General features: G+C 44.8%; 1 protein-coding gene across 6 annotated transcripts in view; it reads left to right on the top strand.

The window, feature by feature from the left end:
• Positions 1-27,790, top strand: part of kif13a (kinesin family member 13A) — a 74,681-nt gene that overhangs the window by 17,094 nt on the left and 29,797 nt on the right. For all 6 annotated transcript variants that reach the window (XM_080767670.1, XM_080767671.1, XM_080767672.1 and 3 more), the window contains exons 3-15: positions 4,358-4,373; positions 9,825-9,885; positions 13,378-13,470; positions 14,855-15,035; positions 17,826-17,913; positions 18,797-18,931; positions 20,057-20,169; positions 20,721-20,835; positions 21,536-21,748; positions 22,620-22,730; positions 24,324-24,458; positions 26,606-26,736; positions 26,903-26,989. In XM_080767670.1, the coding sequence (XP_080623796.1) occupies positions 4,358-4,373; positions 9,825-9,885; positions 13,378-13,470; positions 14,855-15,035; positions 17,826-17,913; positions 18,797-18,931; positions 20,057-20,169; positions 20,721-20,835; positions 21,536-21,748; positions 22,620-22,730; positions 24,324-24,458; positions 26,606-26,736; positions 26,903-26,989 (1,479 nt within the window). The remainder of the gene's footprint in view (positions 1-4,357; positions 4,374-9,824; positions 9,886-13,377; positions 13,471-14,854; positions 15,036-17,825; positions 17,914-18,796; positions 18,932-20,056; positions 20,170-20,720; positions 20,836-21,535; positions 21,749-22,619; positions 22,731-24,323; positions 24,459-26,605; positions 26,737-26,902; positions 26,990-27,790) is intronic.

Below are 27,790 nucleotides of genomic sequence, written 5' to 3' on the forward strand. Positions count from 1 at the left end.
TTGGGCCACTTCTCTGTTCCAAGGCTCTGTTCCATTCTGGTCAAACAGAGGCAGGGCGCTGTGCGTGTCGGCTCACTGGAAACACTCTGCTACACCAGTGGGTCTCAAAGTTTGAGAGAACCATTGCACACTAAATGGAACAGAGCCTTAATTAGTATCATCGGTAACACCTGTAAAGGAAGTAGGAAGACTTATTCTGTGTGCATATACAGCCCATTCCCTCCACTGTACCGTGAGCGTACAGCAAAGCAGTATCCGTTGCTTCTATATCACGTGCGCGATGAGTCAGCCTCTGTGAGAGAGCACGCTGCCTGCCGCAGGAAGCCTGTTGGATGGATTTGTTGTTATGATTCCCACCAGCCGTGTTTTCGAGTTGTACGTTCGTGTCCCACATTCTCGTCAAACGCTTCACGTTAGCTCTAAGCTGCAGTTACTAGGTTAGGAGATGCAGGCATACAAAATGCGATGCTGTATTTCTAGTTTTCACATTATGGTCCCTCGCTTCGTTAATTCTAAATGACAGTGTGATACTGCACATGTGGAGACACATCTCCTCAATGGGAGTACTCCTGAAACTACTGCCTCCATATTGTATACTGTACTGCATATTAACTTTCATTTTTCTATATATACTGTGCATATATACTGTATAGACTTTTCTCTCAATGATTCAGATTATTCATTCATAACTAGTGTATACTGTACTGGTTGTGTGCAAGTGTTTTTAATTCTGGACAGGCATGTTATGTTTATTCCATTTTACATGTGAATCAGTATTTTTCCGTAGTTTGAGTAGCTCTTGAATTGAAATTTGGAAGTACACCGGATTATCTTTACAAACATTGTGAGAAACAGAAAATTCAAACATTTTAATAGGAGAAACCAAACCACAGCATCCACAGCAGCCGATCCTGATATGGTACAAAATGCTAATTGGTACGATATATGGGTCAACCTCTAACACCAGAGGAACAGGGCGTGCTCTGTTTGTCGTCTCCGATTAAGACGTCGTCTCTTGAGGTTCTAATTGGCCACGATTCAGACGGTTAATGAAGAAAAAACTAGGTGCTCTTCTTTTTTCGTTTTTCCTCTTTACTCTCACTCTCTCATTACAGTGAGCTTAGAGCACAGTCCAGTCCACAGACTGGACTGTGCAGGGAATCAGTTGACTGCTCTGCAGTGTGCAGTGGTCTTTCTCATTTCTCTGTGTCGTTTTATGAGCACTTTTGCAGCTTTTGTGGTCATAAATAAATATGACTAATTACTGGGAAACCATCATAACAATACATGTTTGACACGGTAGCAGGGCTTTCAACTTTTTTTAAACTGGTTTCATAATACTACGACCTGGATGTTGCCCTGAGCAACTAAAACAGGACACAGAACAAAATAACAAAATAACGTTGACCCTTGCAGAACATCCTTTGACACACATATGGTCCAAAACAACCAGCTGAGAGAGAAACAGTTTAGAACAGCCTGGTCCAGTGACCATCAAAACTCTGCTCTCTAGTTTGGTTTGTTTGAAACGTGTTCCAAGTGCCTCGGTTCACTTCTGCTCCAGTGTTTGAGTCTAACTGAGGCTTATACTGACTGAGTGAAGGTGATGCCAGCAGAGGCCCACAGGGAGGGATCTGCTGCTGAAAAATGTAGAGCGAGCCATGGGTTGGTGGGTGAGGTGGCTGAGGAAACAGGCTGCAAGTAAATGGTGCATTTATATAGCGCCTTTATCCAAGGCTTTACAGAGATTGTGCATTACATTCAACCATTCACACACACACACACACACACACACACACACACACACCGATGCCGGAGGAAACCATGCAAGGCACCAACCTGCACATCGGGAGCAATTAGGGGTTCAGAGTCTTGCTCAATAACACTTCGACACTAACTCTGGGGAAGCCTGGGTTCGAACTGGGAACCTTGCGGTTTCCATCCGGTCACTCTACCCCTGAGCCACTGCCGCAGAGCCATGGGTTGGTGGGTGAGGTGGCGGGTGAAACAGGCAGACATGTACAGCCATGGTACAGATAGACCCTGACGAAGACCTTTTGGTCGAAACGCCTAGGTCCTGTTATCTATTTTCCTTGCTCATCAATAAATTATTTGAATTTTCCACCAAAGACGGTGTAAGTCTGCAACTTACACCTTTGATAAGCAGTACAACTTGGAGGAAAGTTACCTTTTGTCTATATGGTTCTACCTGTATCACCAAAGAGCACCCATCTAAGAGCCACTAACTGAACCCTGCAGCGCTTACATCTCTCTTTTTTATGTACAGCCTTGGGTTGGTGGGTGAGGTGGCTGCATGGGACAACAGGCCTCGGCCAGGCTTACTCATCTTACTCATCAAGAGAAAAGCCTGGTCACAATATAAGGCAGAGATTGCATAGCTGGAAATGTCGAGCTGGAACATCCGTCGGATTTATTTCCCACGCACGCACGCATGCACGTGCACGCACGCACACACACACACACACACACACACACACACACACACACACACACACACACACACACACACACTTTCCTCTAGCGCCACCATTAGCTCCAAATGTCCAATTGCACACACGATATCACAAAATCCATTGGGCGGATTGCTGTGTAACATGAGCTTTGCTTTGTAACTGCACCTGCCAATGAGTGACAGGTTAGGCTGAGTAATGGCAGACTCACCAGAAACAGACGATTGGACAGCAGGCTTAGAAAGTGATAAACTGTAGTAGTCTTTGCCAAAAAGTTGACAATTTTTTTTGTTGAATTATGGTTGTTGTTGTGCCTGTGTTCCAACCACACAAGGGAATTAAACATAAATAAAAATGTTCATGGTTTAACCTTTTGGATAAACCACAGCACAGAGTAATGAGAGACAGAAGAAGAGGGATGACATGCAGCAGTGGTTGAGAGGCCGTGCCCGTGCTTGAACCTACGATGGTAACTCGACACGAACCACACAGCTGGAGGATCTGAATGCCATCGATGCATTGGAAGGGACAAAATCACGTTTAATCAGAGCATTCCATGCTCCAGTAGAGCAAATCGTTATGTTGTGACGTTTTGGAGAAATTCAGTAGGCTGCATTCTGCGTTGATCACGGCTGCTGTTTTGACAGCGACGACGCACGTTGTCCAAAATTACAAACCCTAACTTTAACCTTAACCCTAACCTCAGTCTTAACCAGCCACGTAAGTCCCCTAACCTCATATCAGTTTTAACCAGCCACGTAAGTCCCCTAACCTCATATCAGTTTTAACCAGCCACGTACTGTAAGTCCCCTAACCTCATATTAGTTTTAACCAGCCACGTACAGTAAGTCCCCTAACCTCATATTAGTTTTAACCAGCCACGTACAGTAAGTCCCCTAACCTCATATCAGTTTTTACCAGCCACGTACAGTAAGTCCCCTAACCTCATATCAGTTTTAACCAGCCACGTACAGTAAGTCCCCTAACCTCATATTAGTTTTAACCAGTCATGTAGTCAGTTGACAACACGCGTCGCCGCTAGCCATGATTTCCCGCACAGAATGCAGCTTACTGAGATCTGATAGGTCAGTAGACGCGTCTCCATCTACCGGAGCACTGGATGCTCTAATTAAACATGATTTTGTCCCTTTCAAAGCATTGATGGCATTCGAAACTGGTTCGAAACTGTCCGAGTATAGCCATAACATCATGTCATCTTGGCTGTCTTATGATGGCTGCATGACTTAGGCCTCGCATACTTTTGTCCTGGGCTCTGGCAGTAATGTGTGTTGTGTGTTATGTGGAGGGCTGAGGTAATGCTGCTGAGTCTGGGGCCTCCCCTCTCGGCTAAAGTACACAGGCACCGAGCACATGTTTACCCAACAGAGGCAGTGGGACATTGAATCCTAAATCTCTTCCCTTCCTCGCGCTCCACTGGCCCAATTATGAACCCAATAACAGCAACCTGCCCCCCAACCAGGAAATGCCACTGTGTGGAAATGAATGAAGAGACAGGAATGAATGAAGGGACCGCACCATAGGTGGTCCCACTGACTTTTTTGTCCTTTTCTTACTATTGTCATAGTTTTCTGTGGGGGCGAAGTTTTCCTAAATGACCCATGTAGTTTTCTGTAGAAATATTTAAAATGAAGCTTAAAATGATATGTGTGCAGGTGATCTGTACAGACTGACCTTGTTCTGACTTGTGACATTATGTTGATGCTTAATACATACTACATTTACATACATTTTCTTTTATCCTAACAATGTCTTCTGTGTGTTTGTGTGTCTCCCTCACTGTCTGTCTCTCTCTCTTTCTCTCTCTATCTGTGGTTCAATTCCTCTATCTCCCTTCTCACCACTGCATCGGTGCTGGCCCCCTGAAGCAGGAAACAAACAAAGGTATGTGATTCATTCAGTTCATTTATATGTGTGTGTGTGTGTGTATACATGTATTTGCACGCAGTGATGGAACACAGAAGGGCAGTGACTAGGGATGTCCCGATCAAGTTTTTTTGCTCCCGATCCGATTCCGATCATTTGAAAATGACGTGATCGGCCCCGATTTCCGATGACCCGATCCGATCGGGACAACCCTAGGTGACAAAAATCACAATAATGAAAGAAGAATGAAAAGGCCATACAAAGATGAGAAACGGATTGCAAATTTGAGACCCATGACAAAGTCTCACATTGAAATAAACCAGCCTAACATCAGTGTTGCCAATGTCTGCTTATTATAGGCTTGTTTTTCTGTGAAGTTGCTTGTAAATATTGGTAGTGGCCGGTTGCAGTTTTCTGGGCTTGTTCTTAAAGTGTAGTTGCTTATTTGGGCTTGCTTCCTATCGTTGTTTAAACTAGTAATACTCAAACATTTTCATGTCAAGGACCCTCCAAATTAATATGTATTTGTCCGCAGACTGAATACAGTTTGTGCCAGGGAGACCTCTGTACATTACAATATTATTTTCAAATTTCAAAATATTTCAAAATGATTCAAAATAATCTCCCAAGATGTTTTGAAAATAGCAGCTCTACAAGCTCACAACGTGTCACATCGCAGAGCGTTGTGATCTTGTGGATTGGCTACTTTAAAATAGCCGATGTATATAGGGTTAAAGTCCTCACGTGGCCTCCCTAGTCGCTTCTTTTTGGGCTTGTTTTCCATCATAGACCTATAGTTGCTTGTTTCACGCAAAATCTGGCAACACTGCCTAGCAATACACCACTGACCTTGTGCAGAGGAAACAGAAACAGTGGGTTATTTGCAGTGTAACCAGTCCTCCACAGCATGAGGTATTGCAATGGATCCACAGAGCACACAGAAGGCTCGGTAAACACAGCGCTGTCCACTTTCCCATGGAACATCCTTTTCTATGTATACGACTATACGTACCGGTACAAACAGTACCTATCCTGAAATGAACAGTGAGTGAGCAGTCCAACAGCTGAGCTGCCCTAAATTAACAGTTTGCAGAATGGGTACATTTCACATGAAAGCACAACTCCATACAAGGGCTGTTACTGTGGACGACACTGATAAAACATTACACAGGGTCCACCAAATGGTGGTCCGTGGCTCAAATACAGAATAAATATGGACCTTGACATGAAAAAATTATTGTTAAACATTTGCATTACTTAATTTACAAGAAATCTACAGAATGAGAGAATGTAGAATAATAATTATTTCTCTCTTAAATGGTACCACATCAATACAGCATAGAACCCAACTTAAAAAAAAACCAAACAGAATCTTGGGTCTGAGAGGCTATAATGTCATCAAATAATGGTCTGTCGCTCAAATGGCGAATAAATAATGGCCCTCGACATGAAACGGGTTGAAAACCGTTAAACCGCTGCTGTAGTGGAAGCAGCATGCGGCCTCTCTTGGCACGGCCACACGGTCAGCGCATCACTGGGTCAATGCAGCTCTACTGACTGCATGGCATGCCCCCCCTCCGGGGTCCCCCCCTGTGCAGACCAGACCAGGGGTGAGGAGGGTATACCGTCTCCAGGGACGTGATGGAGAGGTGCTTCGGTTGTTAGGTCGGTCAGCAGGAGCCGGATGGACGTCCGTGTGAACGTGTCAGTGCAAGCGAGAATATAGCGAAGAGGTTCCCCACAAAAGGCCCCCACAAATGAGAGAGGGATGAGCATAGACATTGGGGCTGTGTGTGTGTGTGTGTGTGTGTGTGTGTGTGTGTGTGTGTGTGTGTGTGTGTGTGTGTGTGTGTGTGTGCGTGTGTGTGTGCGCGCGTGTGCGTGCGCTTCAAGGCTGCATTGTTGAGTGCACCCCCACATCCCCCCTTGACGACTGCCTCAGAGATGGCCAGGATTCGCACACACACACACACACACACAGCGACGGCCGGAGGCTTTGTGCTCAACATACAGGGCCGACCGCTAGCGGAGGGCCACATGCTGGTGGGGGTCCCCGGGGGTCCGAGAACCTCCAACTATTCATCATATATTCAGTAGACAGCCCAGGCTTCATTGTGGCTACTGATAATTCAGGATTTGTTCAAAAAGGAAAAATTTGCCGTTTTACCCCAGAGAGGCTGACCAGGTGGAGAGCTAAACGCCTATGAGGTGACCACCGAAAAGGTGGTCACCTCTTCACCTAAAACTGGAGTGTGAATAGGCCTTAAGCCCCACATAGTTGCTAAGCCAGGCCTAATTGAGAATGATGGCACTTTTGTTCCCTTGAATGGCACCCACTCACTTGTCTGAAGTGACAAGAGGGGGTCTTGCTTTCAAAGCACTCAATGATCTCACTCAGGCCTTCCCATGCTGACTGTGCACTGGCTGCAGGTCCCCAAACTTCTCCCTGCCAAGGGGACCCCCACATAGCCATAGCCCCTCCCCCTTATTGCCAAATGAAAGAAAATAGAAAATAGCAAACATCTATAAATCAGTGTTTCTCAAAGTGGGGTCTGGGGACCTACAAGGGTCCTTAATTATTAGCCCAAATCTTCTCTTCTGGATGGCCACTGGCACAAAACATTTTCAGATAGATTTTCTTTTACATTTAACATTTTTTTGTCCCCCTCTTTTGTCCCCCCCCCCCCCCCCCCCCCCTAGTAGTCCCGCAGAGGGCCGCAGCCCCTACTTTTAAAAGCGCTGCCCTTTACTACCATTAGAAAACAGTTCAATCATTCTGGGTCAGACATTCACCGGGTGAACTCAGCTCTGGCGGCCCAGGCCCAGCATCACACCGGCTGCCAATTGGCTGCAGTGTGTGCAGATGTGCTGTGCTGGCAATGCAGCACCATTCCTTCAGCGTTTTGGAGATACTCTGGAAATGCGATGTGGCTGAGTTGACACAAAATGCCTATGTTGTTATTCCTGCATGGGTCCATTGAGAAGAACAGAAAAGATGGTTTGGGCACATTTGAACTACTTTGAATCTGGCGTCCAGATGACAGTGAAGTTACAATTTAAGGAAAGACCATTAGTGCATCAAAAGTAATTGACAACTATACTATAAAAACTGGTCAAACATTGGCGAAATTGTCAAATAAGGCAACACTTGTGTGAAAATAGCCGATCTACAAGCTCACACAACGCCTCACGTTTCAAGGCGTTGTGAGCCTGTGGAGTGTTGTAGGGTTGGGGGGGAGGTCCCCAGTCCAAAAAATGACTATGTTGTCGGCGGTCACGGACTGAGAAGGTCTATTATTTATTCGACATTTGAGCCACGGACCGCCATAATGACATTTAGCCTCTCAGACCCAAAACGAAAGAATATTTTGTTATCGTTGGATACGATTTTGTCCACAATTCCATGCTGTATTGATGTTGGTACCATAGGAGAGATAACGGGCAAACGTTGATCAAATGAACAATTGTTTAATTACATTAAATGTCTTATTGTGTCTAATTGTTAAGACTTTTTGTAAATTAAGTAATGCAGGTGTTTAACAACAATTTAACTCTTTAGAGCGTACGCTCTCAAGAGTTAAAATATCTAATAATAAACATTCATTTGGTTACCAACTCTCCATCATTAAGCTGGGGACCACCTGGAACCCAGGGGGGGCTTTAGCCCCAGTCACAATTTTCTGGAGCCGTCGCTGCCCTCAAGGACCTGTCTGGTTGGTGGTCCTCGGACCACTCACTGGTTGAAAACCACTGCTCTGCATAGACTAGCAGAGCTTAGTAAACAAACAGCACTAGTCACTCACTCTCCCTGCATGCAGAATGCTTCCTGTGCCATTCAGCCATAGCTTAGAGATCACATGCATGACACGAGGCCGGGCTCTGTGTCTACCGTGAGGCCTGTAAGCAGAGGTTCCCAATATAGAAATGGTGATCAGCACATTTGGGCAAGTAGCTATGGCCGTTTTTAGCCCAAGGGGTGTTTTTTGAGGCAAAACTAATGCTTGGAATGGATTCAGAATCACGAAAACCCTGATTTGTTTTGCCTTATAGAGGTTGTTAATGGTATGGTCACATATTATGCTAATTACTGAAATTGCTCAATCTTTTAGCATCTCATCTGCTAAGCCTATAGGTGACATTTGAATCAAAAAACATTTATAATAAACAACATTCAAGTGTGTGTGTTTGCCAATTATTTGGGGGCCCTTTTGCAATATTTCCACAGCCCACCAATGGGCCCAGCCCCATATGGCCTATAGGCACCGTAGGGCTGACGGCCAGTCTTCTGCTCGCCACTCCCAGGAACAACTCCAGAAGCGTTGCCCTGGAGACCGGGGTCACTGGGAGCAGGAATGTCTACTGCGGAGTGCTGACCCTGATTTATGATTTCATTTAAACCCCCCCCCCCCCCCCCCCGGGCTAGCAGTGGATCTGTGCGGGTAGCCGTGATGCCACAGTGTCCAACCAACAATCCGTTATATCTAATGCCTGATTTAAGGGTCATTTGCAGTGATAACTGTTATGGTTGTGGTGTGGAATTATTTATATTTATAGTTACTGTGCTCGCCGGTTTTCACGTCCCTTCATCCTTGGTTGCCTGCCATGCCGTGGACTGGATATAACCCGATCTACAAGCTCACAACGTGTTTCGATGCGACATGCTTGTGAATCTGTGCTCTTTTTGGTGGGCGACACTGGTGTGCGACAAAGTCTAAATCCAGTCCTAACGCTGATTAGTTGAGATTTCAACTGACACAGATGTACAGTAGGGCATACTGTACGTGCAATAAGCATAACACATTAGCTAGACCAGTGGTTCTCAAGCGTCTTTGTCTCAGGTCACGCCTGCAAATTACTTTCTCATCCAAGGCACCTCTGAATGTCATTGTTACCGTAGGCTTAGAAGCTTCCATTTGTCATATTACGGTAGTCTTCCCCCCTTAGATACAGTATGTGTCACGAGGAAAACTCGAGAGAATAGTAGTTTCCATTACGACAGATTTAAAATAGCTTCATACTTTCATATTTAACCACTTGAATCCCAGTATCCCTATTCTGGGGAGAGGGCATTCACCAAAATGAGCAGATCTACAAGCTCACAACATGTCACAACATGACGCGTTGTGAGCTTGTAGATCTGCTATTTTTGACGAGGATGTTTGATGATCTTACACTTAGGGGGGTTTAAGTGGTTAAACTGAAGTGATATTGATACTGTACATTCAAAATATTCTCAAAGCATTCCGTGGAACCCCTGCTGGACTTGGTCACGGCACCTACTTAAACCCTGAGCTAGACTGCACTTGCTGTGTGTGTGTGTGTGTGTGTGTGTGTGTGTGTGTGTGTGTGTGTGTGTGTGTGTGTGTGTGTGTGTGTGTGTGTGCGTGTGCGCGTGCGCGCGTGCGTGTGTGTGTGTGCGTGTGCGTGCGTGTTTACTAAGCCCCCTCGTGCTTTCTGTGTCTCACGCAGGTGTTTGCCTTCGACCACTGCTTCTGGTCTATGGACGAGTCCAACGTTCCCAAGTACGCCGGTGAGTCACTCTCACGAGTGTTGCTAAAGAACTCCAGACATGTCTCAGGCTTGTGTGGAAGCTGCCAGGTGAGCGCCGTATGCTACAGCTCCACCATGGAAAGCTGTGGTCCTTGCATCGTGCAAAAGAACCACACAGGCCCCACCCAGCATTTGCATTTTGATTCAGCCAATTCAAACGAATGAACGAGACGGTGACTTCTGTCCTGGGTGGTAAAGTGGTCGTGGTTCGGCATAATACAAAGCCATTGGGGTATTTTATTCGACGTGCATATATTATTGGCTCTTACGTAACACGTCGGAACATCAGAAATAGCACACTTTGGTCACGGTTACATCTCCTTTTGTGGACATTCATAGCTTTCATGTACATTTCCCTATGCATGAACTCGAGTGCTAAGTTCCTGAGCCACACTTCACTTCGCTAATAATAAATTAGGCTCACAGAAGGGTTACAGCCGCAGTGTGTTCCAACACATAATATATCGTTGCTGTCGGGTGGAAACCTTGTAAGTCCAAAAAATGTATTATTCTATTAACGATTTACAATTTAGGCATTTAGCAGACGCTCTTAATCCAGAGTGACTTCAGTAAGCAAGAACAGAACAACACATGGCAATGCATGGTAATACATCAAATGCACATAAACACAAAAAAACAAGAGAAAAACAACAACAACAACATGCTGACATAATTATGGAGATACGAGGTTTCTTGCCCGACAGCGAGGATATCTAGAGAACACCGCTGAGGTCACTGCTCCCGTCTCCAGTACGTGCCAGATTTACATACTAGTAATTGTCAATACATTTGGGTTCGTCTCCTCGCCTCCCTCGCTCCAGTTCTGTGATGGAAATGAAGCGATCCGCGTGTGGTTGGCACGGAAAAGAGACGAGGCAATCTGTTGAGCTGAGGGCCGCCCGAAGGGCCGGGGCCGCCCAGGCTTTATTTAGATCATTAAACAGCTGCCCCATTCACCATGAGCATGACAGTGAGCAAAACACAAGAGATCTCTCTGCACGCTCTGCCCAGCACTTTCCACATGACCACACAGGAATCTGCCACCTTTCATGAACCCCCCTTCTCTCTCTCTCTCTCTCTCTCTCTCTCTCTCTCTCTCTCTCACACACACTCTTAGCTCTCTTAATTAAGGGACCAAGCCTGTCCCGAAGTAACGTTGGTCCCTTATTGTTTTTGTCTGTTTTTTTCTTCTTCACCTCCTCCTTCCGCCAAAAACAGCAGTTCTGGCTGAACCGTGCAGTCGGTTTTCGCAAAACTCTGCAATATAGTAGAGGGCCATGCCAAACTGTGAGGATGCGAAGCCCACTACCATTAGCCAAAAGGTGGCGCCATAGCACTCGATTGAAAATGAAACAGTTAAAATATATCTCCTCCCAGGATCTTTGATCAAAATGCACGAAAATATCTACAACGTGAACGTTTGACCCATACAGACAAAAAAAGTGGAAAAATGAAGTTTTTATGAGCCAATGAAAATTGCTGTTTTGTGAAAAATCTTCTTCTGCCCATAATACATACATGCAGCATGATATGCTTATGAAACTTTACAGTTTGGTAGAGGGTCATGCCAAATAGCACTGAAACCAGTCTTACTCCAATAGAGCGGCGCAGTCCCTCCCCCTTTCAGAACAACGAACGGCCCAGGAAATGAAAACGCAATGCATTTCCCCAATGGCAGTTTTGATTTAATTTATTTAAAGACCTTTTAAGCGTCGTACGAAGCCAACTCTTGTCGTGACAAATCATGACAACACACACAATATTTCGGGCCAAACAAAGAATTAGAAAGTAGAAAAAAAACTTTCTTTGTTGTTTTTCTTCTTTGTAATTATTTGTTTGGTCCAAAATATTGTGTGTGTTGTCATGATTTGTCACTACAAGAGTTGGCTTCGTACGACGCTTAAAAGGTCTTTAAATAAATTAAATAAAAACTGCCTATGGGGAAATGCATTGCGTTTTCATTTCCTGCGCCGCTCTATTGGCCATAGCTATAGCAATTTTTTGAAAATGAAAAACAGGCATAACTCATGCCTTGTTTGGCCAAAAGCTATGGCACTTGTTTCCACATGTTCCTTGACTCATGGGGAACCTTATCTGACCAGTAAGCTCCACCCTCAGATTTTCCACCATTTTGAGCAGTTTGAAAAAAACGTATACCTGATTTTCTGCCTGGACGTTTGTGCAATTTGCGTGAACCATTCCACAATCTATGGACCATTATCTGAAATCGCAGTTGTAGTTTGTACACACTGTAGTATGCCGGTGCGTGGGTGCAGGTAGAATTTGACGGACTCGGGCATCAGTGCTGTGCAGAGTACTGTACATAAGTACAACATAATGTTACAGTGGGGGATTTGTGCGCGCAATATTTTTGTGATCAGAAATATGTTGGAGGAGAAAGTGAAGAGAAGAAGGGAGTGGTTTGAGGCAGAAACCGCAGATGTTAGATGTCACCCCTATCCCGCCCCGGGCCAGCTCTGCCTTTTATACAGACGCCAATTCAACTCTGCGACTACCCCTTTTTTATTTATTTAACCTTTATTTAACCAGTAAAAACACATTGAGAGTCCCACTTTTGCAAGTGGGAACTGGCCAAGAGGCAGAAATAAAATTACACTTCAATGCTACATCGTACGGGAGGGAGGCATAGCATTGGTTTGACATAGCATTGGTCCGACTGGATTGTGGTTGGTGAGGGCTGCTTTAAGACGACCGGATTAAGGTTGGTGAGGGGTGCAAGTATCCCAGCAAGCCAAATGACGTCATGATAACGCTATGATGACGTCCTCCTGTGACTCCGGTGACGTTCAGGACTAGGCCAGATCACAGCCCATTATGGGGATGATCTTTACGTAATTTCCAGATAAATAATATAGCTTATTTTGGGCCAGATCTGACTAGTTATGATATGACTTAAGTTGATCTGGCCTCGATCAGACTCTCTGATTCATCCGTCTTAGTGGGTAAAATGTATGTTGGTTGAAATCAGGTGCAGGTACACTAACAATGACTGGGTGCAAGACATTGTGCACAAAGCACATACACAAAGTACATTTTAAAACAGAGAAAAATAAATATACGGGCCTATGCAAAGGCTTGTACATATCCGAACATCTGCAGGTGTTGGACTGTGCATTTAAGATGATCCTTTTGAAACTTCTCAAAGGAACTTTCAAGGCCAATTTTAGTCTGAGCTGCAGGTTATTCCACGACCAGGGGGCCAAAGAAAGCAAGACACGTTTTACTTTTACCCCCCTCAGATTTGAGAACCAAACCGACTGCAGCATACAACGAACAATGATTTCGTGCTGCCGGCTTAACGTCGGAACAGCAATTTCTCCCATTCCACGTCCGTACTGTACCTTCCAGACAGAACTGTGAGGATTTATAACGGCATTCTTGCTTTGAACAGTGTGTAAAAGGGGCTTATTTATTTTACCATAATCCCTTTTTTTCCCCTTTGCTTTTTAAGGTCAAGAGGTGGTGTTCAAGTGCCTTGGAGAGGGAATTCTTGAAAATGCATTCCAAGGATACAATGCCTGCATATTTGCCTATGGACAAACAGGTAATTGAAGATCAAGTTTGACATTGTAAATGTCATTTCATATTTGTTATAACCGTTTGTGAAATTGATTAGATCATGCAGCATTTTTTTTTTTGGAGAATCACCTAAGATGCTAGATCCTACGTGATGTTCTAAATTAGAACACCATAATATCCTGGCCATACTAGAACGGGACAGGAAGAGCACACTCACCATGTATCCTTCCTTGCCTGAGTCTCTTTCATCCCATTTCCTGTCTGAGGTGTCATAATACTTAAAGGGGAATACCACTCATTTTCAATATTTTATTATGTCATTAATATACCTTTGAGCTGTGTGGAAATAATAAATAAATAAAAAGTCCCCCATTCTGTGTTTGGGGACAGAGTATGTTTTTTCCGTCCGCCCGTTGCCAGCTAATCTCCGGCACCGTTAACCTGGTCGATGCCAAACTTTGCACACACTCCCTTTCACATCTGCCTTTTTTTAACGCATTTGTTGACACATTTGTTGATATCACTCCTCCAGATACTGTCCAACAATTAGTTTTTTACACACTTTACTACTAGGCTGAGGAATAAATCCCACCCATTTCACATTGGCCTGTTATAGTGCCACCAACAGGTGGATTTTTATCGCAAAACACATTTTGGGAATAAAATGCTTAAAATCATCCAATTGCCATGAAAGGCGTGAGAAGAAATGGCACCCTATTCACATTGGCCTATTATAGCGCCACCAGGAGGCCACAGTAACCTGACCTAGCCTGGTGGAGACCTGTGCCCGAGGGGCACTTTTTCTAGTTTCTAGTCACATACTGTAGGAGGGCTGTGGGCAGTTCAGAAACCCATCTTCCAGTGACATCATCGGCAGATTTATTTTTTATACAAGATTTACATTTTTGCCAGAACGATGGCTTACAACTTATGTGTAACGATGGCTTGTAACTTTTCAGGAATAGAAAGCCTGCAGCTTCTGTTAGCTTGGATTCCCCATCGATGATGTCACTGGTTTCTCGGTTTCTGAACGGCCCACAGCCTTCCTATGAGACACAGACTGAGTAGAAAACAATTGTGCTATTTTATCATGAAGGACCAATTATGTGACGATAGGTTGAAAAGTGGTGAAGTCGTTCCTTAAGTGAGAGAGTTCTGCCGCTAGTGGTGCCAAAAGTCAAGTATGTTTGATAAACCGACGTGATCTTCCAGATGTTCTTTTCAATAAATCAAAATGTCATTGTTACAGTTTGGCTTCACTCGGGGTGCGCATCTATCACACGATTGCAACTTTCCCCCGGCTTGATTCCGGACGGAATCAATAGACAGAAAAGCTTGTAAATAAAACCCAAAACGGACAGAAGAAATATTTTCTATTCTAAATGTGGTGTATAACTTTTTGTCTCCAGGTTCAGGGAAGTCCTTTTCCATGATGGGGAACGGGGATCAGCCCGGTCTGATCCCCAGGCTGTGCTGCGAGCTGTTTGAGAGGGTCCACAGGGAGGAGAGCGAAGCCCACTCCTTCAAAGTGGAGGTATCGTTCATGGAGATCTACAACGAGAAGGTCCGTGACCTGCTGGACCCCAAAGGGTGAGTGAGTGGCTGTATGTTTAATTCCCTATACTTCCCTATCGTCATAATGAGAGTGGCACAAAGAATTAGTGTAAATAGCAGATCTACAAGCTGCGTTTGAGTTTATAGATCGGCTATTTTCATTGTTATACTAATATACAAGGTTTCCACCCAACAGTGACGATGTTTAGTTGGCCACGGTGCCTCGGGGCTCCATAGTCCATACCGCTACGCCAAATCTCTTTGCCCAAAACGCTGATTCAAGCTCGTTGTTTCCTTGTAGATCTGCTGAAACTGTATTTTCTGTTATCCAGAAAATATCCATACCTAAACTCAAAATGCCGGTGCATAAAAATCGACTAAAGCAGTCCATCAGGAAACTCCAAAGACTTTTCAAAACAAACTCTGTTCAGAGGTCTTGTTTCCGGGTCCCTGGAGAGCCTGCACAAACACGCATACATGAAGGGTTAATTGCTCACAGGTGACCCCCCCCCCCCCCTCCCCGCCCCCAGGCTGACCCTCAACCACAGTGAGTTTGCTGTATTTTGCTGTAACAGTATTACAGTTATTGATGTGTCATCATGTGGTGGTGAAATGAATCACGGTGAAGTATTCCATCCCCTCTCCCTGTATAATTTGTTTTTTTAAAGATATTTTGGGGGATTTTTTGCCTTTATTGATAGATCATAGTAGGTAGACAGGAAACGGGGAGAGTCGGGGGAAGACACTCAGCAAACCCTTAGATCTCCACATATGGATATCTGTCAGAAGTTAGAACCTGTTCTGACATTCCATGTTGATCCTTCCCCATCCATCCTTCCTCTTCGATGTCTCCCTTTTGACTTATACCTGTCCATTCAAATTTGAAACTCTAGACGGGCCAGCCCCAAAGGTATTAGTGCAGCCTCGCCCGGCAGCCACCGAAAACTAGAGTTCTCAACAGGCCCACCTGTCCAGTCATTCCATGTTGATCTGACCCCCCATGCCAAAGCGCCAGCACTCGCCCAGCAGTCTGACGTCAACGAGGCGGATGCGTGCACGCAACCTCGCCCTAAAGGGCAAGGTCGCATGCTTTTCTCAGTTTCATATTTACCCGATCTACGACACGGAACCTACCCTGACTCCTTTCGCAGAGCTTCTCTCGGCGTCTTGGTTTTCATCCCTGTTCATCGCTCTGTCGTGTCTAGCCGCTTAGCAAGGGGGGGGCGAAAGGCGGCAGAACGTCGCAAGCAGGAAGCTCAACCCATTCATTTCCTGTCGAACAGTGCCCGGTGTCATCCCCCCGGACACTGCTGCATTCTTCCTCGTCATGGTTCTGCCGTGGCTTGGCACAGCAGACGGACTGCGGGGGGAGGTTGTAGGAGCGCGTTTCAAGGACATCTGTTAGTGGAGCTCAGTGCAGCGGAGGCGGTCATCGTGGCCTTTGAGGGGGAGCCCCAGGGAGGGACTACAGTGGAGCGCTCTGTGCGCCCTGGCTGCAGATGTCTGAAGATGCAGCCAGACAGCATCTCCAATGGCTGCTTCCTCTGACTCCTATATAGCCAGGCCCCCGCTTTCCTTTTCTGTCTTTCTGTGACTTCGAGCACCGCACTTCCAGGGCCTGCACTTCTACTACTTGCCTTACTTGCATATAATAGCAAACAATCTCTTCTGACACTACTTAGTTCCACCGCGTGTGTGTGACTGTTGTCCCCGATCCTCGTAGCCGCCGTGCCCCGTTTTACCGCGGCGGGAGGCAGATTGCTTTGGACGTCGTGCTGGAGCTGTGAACTTGGGCTTTGCCAGCGTTAGTGAATCCTCAGGCTTGGGAGTGGAGCTAAGTTGACTGTCAACTGCTCTATAGGATTTGTCCAGGACAGCTGGCAAACAGCCAACCGAAGTTCAGCTTCAGTGGACCCACCTGCACCATCTAGTGAAACACACGCCTAACCTCCATTCAAGTGTGCAATGATAGGCTGTATAATGTTTTCCAACTGGATAACATTCTAGAGTTCAATTAAAAATATGAAATTTCATCTGGGAAAACCTGAGCTAAAATGGCCAGGTTGCCATTGTGTTTTCTTTCTTGAAAGGAAGGAGTCTATTTGAAGCCATTTGATCATCTGTGGACAAAAACATTTTGTTTTTGAGAACATGACTCCATATCCTGCAGACATTTAATAGCAGGCTCATTGACATCAATGAAATGTTTCGCTCCATTCACCTCCACAATCAGGAATACTAGCCAACATAAGCCATTCAAATCCTCGAAAAGTCTTGTACTTTATATGAATTTGGTAGTTAATTTCTTTGGAACTGTTTGAACAGTATGATATATGATACAGTATATACTTTGACAGTATATCTCTCACCTTTTCTTTAACCACTTTTCAACCTGGTGTCACTATTTTGGGAATGTCATTATAGGCAAGAATTATATATAGTGCTTAACCACATGATCCCTAGCAAAAACACCTTTTCCACCACTGCAACTAAGCATATGGTTTAAGTGTTTAAGTTATGCCGTCATACCAGTCTTGAAGACACAGGCTTTCTTTATTTATTACTCCGTTCTTTACCCTTTTAACTCTTTTCTTGAAACTGAAAAATGTTTGGAGCTAATCAAATAAAAACAACTGGATCGATCTTTATACCTGTAATTTGTGATGTGATGTGAATTGAATTCAAGTTAAGTTGAAATGTAGTTATCGTTCATTCCGTTCTGTACATCTGTCGCAGGAATTCTGCATTGCTGCACTCTTGTTTCTTCCATCTTATCTCCTTCTCTCTTCTCATACTAAACGTGTTGTTTATCTTCTTGCTTCCCAGGAGCCGGCAGTCTCTGAAAGTACGAGAGCACAAAGTCCTGGGTCCATATGTGGACGGTCTGTCTCAGCTGGCTGTGACAGGCTTTGAGGTATATGTCCTCGCCCTTCCATTACCACAGTATAGCGTCATATTAAAGCCCAACTGAACCCACCCAGCATACCTCACCGCAGCAGCGCCGGAACATTCACACACGCTCAGGAAATGCATGCATTCGCTGAAGTACTCCATCCATAGCATCCATTCATATTTACATGGTTATCACATCCGTTATTGATGATTCATGCCTGGATTAAAGAAAGAAAACTCCAGAGTCTAGGAACTCCAGTGACACACATGCAAGCACTGACGTGCGAGCACACACACACACACACACACACACACACACACACACACACACACACACACACACACACGCACGCACACATACACGCACACACGCGCGCACGCACATGCACACACCGTCTTGACGTGTGATATAGTCATGGGTTTTTTTTTTGTGTAGTCATGCCAAGTCTTGGCAGGGCCTTCCTTCATTAAGTTCGGACGTCCCCACCCCGTTTGTCTTTCCCCTGCTGATTATTAGGGCAGTGTGTTTCCCAGAGCCTCGGCCCCGCTGATATCCTCAGCCGCCACTGCCCGCTGTGGAAACCATGCGGCCGAATCACATGGCACGCAGCCATCTGTGAATAACTGCCGGTCTTTGTTGTTCTAGCGCTGACCCATTTGCAACTTTGCAGCCTACACCCAGAGACGTGTGCGCGATGTGCCCCGCGCTCGGGCGCTCATTGTTCTGACAGTTTTTACGCGACTGTGTGCATACTTGTGCACGCGCAAACACATGCACTACTCCGTCACCAAACGAGGTGCACAAATGAATCTCCCACCTCTCCGTTTGGTTTGTTTGTTAGTTTGAATGAATTAAGGAATGACCGGTCTGTCTGTCGATCTATTTCTCTTCCCGTCCTCTGTAGGACATCGAGGTGTTGATGTCAGAAGGGAACAAGTCGCGGACGGTTGCGGCGACCAACATGAATGAGGAGAGCAGTCGGTCTCACGGCGTGTTCAGCATCATCGTCACACAAACGCTCTACGACCTCCGGTCTGGGGTCAGCCCTTCCTCCTGCATTCACTATCACTGCCAAATGTCGATTCTTTTAATCACTAACCTCAGCGTAGCGCACCCTGGCGGCTCACCCAGGAAGCACAACATTTATTTTCCGGGTGAAGTACAAGACGATCGTCTGTCGCAACACACAGCGTTTTCTTTAGTTTGTTTGTTTTTACATCCGGTACATGTCTCCTTCAAAATAACGGTTTCACTGAAAAAAACACTCGCGGTTTCGGAATAACTAATTTATTAATTGTAATACCTGTGAATTTGAATCAATTGTTTTAAATAACGAACAGGATTGGCAGCATTCACAGCAGAGAAGCTGCCTGGGGAGAATGTTCTTGTCGCTGCACTAGCGACTCCTGCTGGTTGTTCAGGGTCATGACACTCGTTCCAATCAGTGTTCATTTTGACAGCAATGTTTGATTTAATTTTAGTCATAGTCTTTTTTTTATTTTTTTATTTAGTTGTAGTCATATTTTAGTCATCTGAAAGTTTTAGTTTTAGTCTAGTTTTAGTCAACTGTTTGATTTTGGCTTTGATTGAGTCGTAATGCCTGTTTTTTCCATTAGTTGCCTGCTGAAAATAGCCGATCTACAGGCTCTTTTTTTTATAGATTTTTCGGTGAAAAAAGGTAGTCGACGAACATTTTTCATCATAGTTTCAGTCAACAAAATTAACACTGGTCTGAAAAGAATTTGCTGGCGACTTCATGTACATCAGAGAAGCCATGTGGGGTGCTGGTAATGACTAAAGTGGGTGAAAGATTATACTTAATATGTGTTTTATGGTTTATATTAAAGTCTAATCACTCAGTGATTCACTATAGGAGTGCCTTTCGTGGGGCGAAAGGACTCGCGCCCCAGGACCTCACACGCTCTCATAGCGAATCACCTCGCTCATATCCTTTATATAACCATGGTTACTCTACGTAACCTGTTTTTACTCTATGTTCTACTTTATGCATCTTGGCTGCTCTGAATGTCTGACTTCCCCCCTGCAGAATCAATAAAGTGCAATCTCATTGTGTTCAATCTCATTCTGTTCAATCTCTTTCTGTTCAATCTCTTTCTGTTCAATCTCATTCTCAATCTTAATGGGTCTTACTCTTTGTCTGTAGAACTCTGGGGAGAAGGTGAGTAAGCTGAGCCTGGTGGACCTGGCTGGAAGTGAACGTGTGTCCAAGACCGGCGCTGCGGGGGAGAGACTTAAAGAAGGCAGCAACATCAACAAGTGAGACCGTTAACTCATTCATAGTTATCTTATTATTGTTATAGGTAATTCCTGTCAAACTTCTTCAATAACGTGAGAGACACACACACACACACACACACAGCAAGAGGGAGCTTCCCTCGTTCAACCCAGATTCGGCACAAACATGGGGTTACATTCGTTCAACTGTTATGCCACCAAAATGTGGAATTCCCTACCAACAGATATCAGAGTGTCACTCCTTTACGCTCCATCAAAACCGCCATAAAAGAACACCTGTCTGCAATATGCAACTGGTCCTAAACAAGTCTTCTAAGCTATCTAAGAAATACCCCCCCCCCCCCCCCCATGTTTTCTGTCCATACTTGTATTGCTACTAATGTTGCTTGTATGTTATTGTACGTCTTTAAATGTACAGGTAAATGATGAATTGAATACACAGGATCATAATGGACAGTAGTGGTACATGCATTTTGTACCACTACTATTTGCAAACTGTTAGTAAAGTTTTTTTTTTCAATCAATCAAAAAGCTCTATGGTGCTCATATTGCAACAACGTGTTACTCTATAGGTCTCTAACCACGCTGGGCTGTGTGATTTCTGCTCTGGCCGACCAGTCTGCGGGGAAAGGAGGGAAGGGGAAGTTTGTGCCTTACAGAGACTCAGTCCTCACCTGGTTACTCAAGGTTTGACACATGTTCTTCTACTGTACATCTTTATCATGTTTCTCTAGTCTAGTACAAGGGTTTTCAACCCTTTTCATTTCAAGGCCCATTATTTTTTCGGCATTTGAGCCACGGACCACCTTTTGATGAGATGTTGCCTCTCAGACCCAAGTCCAAGAATATTTTGTTGTCTTCGGATAGGATTTTGTCCACAATTCCATGTTGTATTGATGTTGGTAACATAGGAGAGATAACAGGCGTTGATCAAAATAACAATTCTTTTACATTTTACACATTACATTAATTCCAACATTAACGTACAGCAATCCTACAGCATACCCACTGAATTAGAACTTTACAGTTCTAATATTTAACATTTCTCCAGGTGCGATTTCAAATGAACAGTACAATTACACATAAAACAGTGGTTCTCAAAGTGGAGTGGAGTCTGTAACTCTGAGAGTGAACACTACTGTGTAGAATGGGAGGTAAAATGCCAGATGACATCTTACGTTGTCATTTACATTAAAGTCCATAGACTTGGATGGCAAAATAATGACATCATAACTACCTCTAAACAAACATTAAAGTCCATAGGCTTGGCTGCTACATAATTTCCGAAAGCCATGCATTGGTGGGGCTAGCGCCCCTCAAAAAAATGACCATGCAGCATTTTGAAAGGTGAAGCGATCGTCTTCACGGCGTGCTTTTTCCCTCTCAGGACAACCTGGGCGGCAACAGCAAGACGGCCATGATCGCCACGGTGAGCCCCGCGGCCGACAACTACGAGGAGACGCTGTCCACGCTGCGCTACGCCGACCGCGCCAAGAGGATAGTCAACCACGCCGTGGTCAACGAGGACCCCAACGCACGCATCATCAGAGAGCTCCGCGAGGAGGTGGAGAAGCTGAAGGTGCAGCTCTCTCAGGCTGAGGTGAGAGGAGGAGGAGGGAGGAGGGAGCGAACTGGGAGAACAAAGACCATAGATTACATCAAGCTGCCTTCAGGGCAGCGTGGAAACAGACATAATAACATCCTGGGTTCCATTCTGGGTGGAGGACCCGTGTCGCATGTCCTTCCTCCATAACAGCAACACAAACTGTATATGGATAGCATGGTCGGCATGGTGGTTCCATTCTGGGTGGAGGACCCGTGTCGCATGTCCTTCCTCTATAACAGCAACACAAACTGTATATGGATAGCATGGTCGGCATGGTGGTTCGCACAAGGGTGCGATATACTGTGCAACACTAAATACTTTAACCACATGCATTCTTATTCTGGGGCAAACATTCTGTGGAAATAGCAAATATACAAGCTCACAAGAGATTTGGTGTAGAAGGGACAAAGAAGGAATATAGTTTTAGTAGTTAATACTGTAGGCTGGTGATTAGCCTAGAGATTTGAGAAGCAGGCTTTAATCCAGGATTAGTTAGCAAAATTCTGTGTAGTAAAAGTGAATTATAGAAGCAGTCCCTCCAAACAAAAACTCCCAAAGTGCACGATAAATAATTCACAAATGTACTTGTGAAGCACTTTTCTAATAATTGTTAGTTCATTATTTACGTATTAAAATTGTTATTTACACTTGGCCAAGTGTAGTCTAATGAGGCTTAGACTACTGTATGTGTGCAGCTTCACTGCTATTCACTGATATTAGTTCAAAACCTTGCGTGTTAACTTAGTAGTACGATTGTTCAAGATTGGAGACGGAGGCTGCCCCGTCATTAGACTTTAAATGTGTTTGATGTTTGTGTGTGATTGATCTTAATTGATCATCTGCTGCTGTCTGTTGTTTGTGACAGTCTATGAAGGCCCCCGAGTTGAAGGAGAAACTGCACGAGTCTGAGAAGCTCATCGAAGAGATGACCGTCACCTGGGAGGAGAAACTCAGGAAGACAGAGGAGATCGCAACAGTACGGCATTATGTTATACTTTAGCTATTGGAAAATAGAAGATCTACAAGCTCATAGCGTGGCATCGAGTGCCGCGCTACAAGCTTGTAGATCTGCTATTTTTTTAATCTTGAAAATGTGGCGCAAATCTTAGAATATATATTCTTTCGGAGCGAACATTTTTAACTCAAATCTTTGCTCCTGGAACAACATATTTTCAGATGGAGGTCGACGGCCAATAACATATATTCTTGGGGGTCTTTGACATGAAAATGTTTGAGAACGACTGACATAGAAACGTAGGTTTTTCAGAAAACTGTCAGGATTTTGAAGGCATTTGTAGAATCGTCCTCAGGTCTAAATGGGTTAAGGCCCGGGTACATTTTTGTCCCTTGAATAAGGCACTTTAAAATACACTTGGCACATGAATAGACAGAGGCGAAAACAATCGTGGCAGTCAATGAATGTGTTAATATGTTCATCAGTTCAGTTTGGAATCAGGAAATTACATATGGCTGCGCACACACACAAAAACACACACACACATGCTTGCACATACGCCCTCACACACGTGTTTTAGTCTCTCTTGCTTCCTCTCTCTCACCGAAGCTGGCGTTGTGTTGAATATTTAAGCTGCTGTACAGCTGTCAATCGACTTCTGCAACTTCATTTATTTACCAGTGCTTCATCTGTTTTAAATTTTCTAGGATAGTGGTTCCCAAACTTTTGGATGTTTGGGAATGTTTGGAGCACCTCTACTGGCATATACATTAGAATGTATATGCCAGGGACCCCCATAAGATAATTTTTGTATGGCTCTAGCAGTGATTCTCAACCATTTTAATTTCAAGAACCTCCGGTTTGACCTGAATTAGGCTATGGTCCCCCATTTCTATCTCTGGGACCCCATTGTATATTGTAGTTACAGACCCATAAGGGTCCATTTGGTTCCTAACTATCATTTAGCTAGGGACCCCCTGAGACTCCCTAAATGACCCATCTGGGTCCCCGGATCCCACTTTGAGAACCAGTGGTCTAGGAGGCTTAATGATTCTTCATATTATTTCAATGTTACGCAGATGCACTTACAGTATATCTTCACATTCATATCTGTTCTATTGTTGTTTGTAAAGGCACTGTACATTCCAGATCATCGCTGTCGGCTGTTCCAATGCCTCCAATGTAGTTATTATTTATTCACGTCCAGAATTCAAAATGTACTCCAGTAAAAGTACAAATAAAAATGATGCCGAAATGTATATAGGGCTGATGTGGTTAATGAATGATTTGTGATCATATATACAATATATATATATTATATAATTATATATTATATACAATAATTCAAATCTACAAAGTGGAGTGGAGTAAAAGTACAATATTTGGATCCGAGATATAGTGGAGTAGAGTACTGGAAATGGGAAATACTCAAGTAAAATACAAATACCTCCAAATAATACTCAAGTAAATGTACTTTACACTACTGCCTATGCTGTGGAACTGAGGGTTGTTCTCTGTGTGTGTGTGTGTGTGTGTGTGTGTGTGTGTGTGTGTGTGTGTGTGTGTGTGTGTGCGTGTGCGTGTGTGTGTGCGTGTGTGTCCGTGCGTGCATAGGAGCGTCAGAAGCAGCTGGAGAGCATGGGCATCTCGTTGGAGACGTCTGGGATCAAAGTGGGCGAGGACAAGTGCTTCCTGGTCAACCTGAACGCTGACCCCGCCCTCAACGAGCTGCTGGTCTACTACCTGAAGGTAATACCGCCTGAATGAACGGCACGACGGTGGATGGCGCGTTTCCTTTATCCAAGGCGCTTTACATGTGCATTATATTCACCCGTTCACACACACATTCATATACACCGGTGGCGGAGGAAACCACGCAATGCACCAACCTGCACATCGGGAGCAATCAGAGGTTCAGAGCCTTGCTCAAGGACACTTGGACACTATTTCATTTCAACCTTTATTTAGTTCTCGGAGAACACACTGAGGGCTGGGACCCTCTTTTTCAGTGGTGCCGAGATTACAAGGAACTATAGCGGCCGCTCTACCCCGCCCCATGAATGTACTGCTGTTACACACTAGACTGACTAGATAAATACTAATGCACCTCCTACAACTACCTCTCCTCCCTCCCCTACTACTATACTATCACTACTACTAAAGCTAATGGGGAATCGGAAGGATCCCGGTTTGACACTAACCCAGCGTCGAAGTGTCCTTGAGCAAGACACTGAAACCCTAAATGCTCCTGATGAGAAGGATGGTGCCTCACACGCTTGCATACGTGAATGGGTGAATGTAATGCATCTTGTAAAGCGCTTTGGATAATACATCATATAATTGCACCATTTCATAACAATGGTGATAATCATAGAAGTCCTGCATGTTGAAATAAAGGTGTACCTTGCCCCATAGCTTCATGGGGTCCTATAACTAGGACACTGGTAGAAATCATAGGGACAAATACTTGTGAACTTTGTAATACTGTACAGGATTTGCCTACTGGAGATAATGTAGCTATACTGTAACATTATACATATAGACACAAACTGATAAGTGCGTCAGCCAGTGTCACGATCACATGGTTACGAATGCAAATCCTTCTCGTGCGCACGCACGCACGCACCACACACAACCACTGGAATACGACACATGTGACGGTGATGCTGCAGCATTCCACAGACACTTCCTGTATCCTGTAACAGTGTGAGCGCAGAGCCAAGGCTCAGCTGATGGAGACAACAGCTCCATCGGAGCCTGTAGGAATTAAGGGGAGGGGTGGTGTGGATAGGGGGGGGGGGGGGGGGGGAGGCGAGACAGCAATCAGCCCCCACAGCGGCGGGCTGCAGCAGAACAACGGCTCTTTGTCTGAGGTGCGTCGAGGCCCGGCCCAGCCTGGCCCGGCCCGGCCCGGCCAGCTATGGCATATATCAATGTGGAATGACTATGGTAATGTGAAATGTGTGGTTGCTGCTGCTGTTGCAACGACGGACATCCTCTGGAAGTTGGCTGTTTGTTTAACCGCTGCCCACTCTATAACGAGAGAGGCAGCGGCTCTCTCCCTTGAGCCCAGCTCGGCATTATTATTATTGAGCGCCTCAATGCCTCTCCTCTTGATATCCCTATCCCCCCCCCCCCCCCCCCCCCCCCCTCTGGTCGTTCATTATTTTATCGACGGTGGGGATTATATTTTTTATCCCTCTGCCTTCTGGTCAGGCGAAATTATATACATGCACTTCTTCCTCTGTGTTGTCGCTGCTGTATGTATTTATTATTTCAAAAATAGCAGATCCCCGAGCTCAACGCGTGTTGCACCGCTGTTTATCATAATTACGGTGTTATGACATAAAAAGGGCTTAAGTGAAAAAGTTTAAACCTTCCCTGTTTTCTTTACAAATGGAACCTGGTTTCACTTCGGGTTGGGGAAGTAGACGATGAAATGAAGCAGTTACCCTCACTGCGATTCTCTTCATCCCCCCCCCCCCTCTCTCTCTCTCCACCATCCACCCACCCACTCATCCGCCACCAACACCACCAGCTGTTGCTTTTGTGCAAATGACAGCCTCAGGGCTTTACAAATAACATTTTAGGCCCATTAGGCTGATGAACCATAATGTGAGAACTTTTGCAATTGCATCAAATCTTGTTTATTCCCCCTGTGTGAGTGTAATTGACTTAAGACTCATCATTATTACTGCCATTATAACTAATATAGAGACTCGTCTGTTGTGCAGGAAGGAACACACAGTGAGAAGGGGGCGATACAGTAGGAAGATTATATAAGGAGAATATCAGGGGGGGAAAAAAAGGAAGGGAGTGCATTGAGGAGCTGATGAAAACAACACGTTCAGAAATAAAATTCACCACCGTGTCACGCTGTCTTCTGTTGAACAAAGGAACACAGTCGCGTGGGCGCCGACACCACCCAGGACATCCAGCTGTTCGGCATCGGTATCCAGCCGGAGCACTGCAGCCTGGAGCTGTGTCCGGACGGCGATGTCACCCTCACGCCCGTAGACAACGCCAGGTGAGTTGAGTTCTCCTAACGGCAACACACACTCCTTCAGCACCACCTCTCCACCCACCTCCTCCACCCACCTGCCCCCACTATCTTCACCCCCCCACCTTCACCCACTCAAAAACCACTAATAAAAAACAAAGGAACGAATGAACGCATCCTGTTTTTCCAACAGAACCTGTGTGAACGGAACCATGATTGACTCCCTGGTCCATCTATGGCACGGCGACCGGATCCTGTGGGGGAACAACCACTTCTTTAGGTAAGACTGGGGACTAGAGAGGTGCTCCGATCCATCGGCCACCCATCGGTGATCGGCCGAAAATTCACTCCAAATGACTCAGAGTGATCTGCAATTTACCCGATCTGTAGAAACCATTCTTGTACTGTATACCATTTAAGTGATATAAAGGTATATATATATCAGGTATATAGTAGGCTATAATATCGTTTTGCATCTTTGTGACAGAACTAAACATTCTCCCCTTGCTCCCCACACACACAGGAACAGTTTTGACGTGGGGTTTGACAATATCATTTTGGAAATATTCAAATTTTCCCAGCATAGGCCGATTGTGAGAAAAACATTTGGGTCCCAAAAAACCTGATCGGAGCACTTCTACTCCAATACTTAATTTGTCAGAAATGCAAACAGCAACAGAGTACAGTCAAACACTTGGTCTAAAAGGACAGGATAGCACAAATAAAACTCCTCCTGTGTCCTTTATCTTAGTTTCTTTGTGTACTCTTAAACTCTTTAACCCATTAAGACCTGAGGCCAATTCTAAATGTCTTCTAAATCCTAATGGTTTTCTGAAAAACATTTTCATGTCAAATAGCCCCAAAAATTCGGTGTTTTTGATTGCGGACCCCCATCTCAAAATATTGTGTTCCTGGGGACCCCCAGAAGCAGAGATTTTAGTTAAAAATGTTCGCTTAAAAAAAAAAAATATATATATATATATAAAGTTTATCAAAAATGGTCCAGATATTTCTGAGTTTTGAATAGCCAAAGTATAAAATAATGGTGTGTTCAACGCGAGCAACGACCTGTGAGAGAAAA

This window comes from Protomyctophum bolini (assembly GCF_963924005.1).
Source record: "Protomyctophum bolini genome assembly, chromosome: 7".
NCBI lineage: Eukaryota > Metazoa > Chordata > Actinopteri > Myctophiformes > Myctophidae > Protomyctophum > Protomyctophum bolini.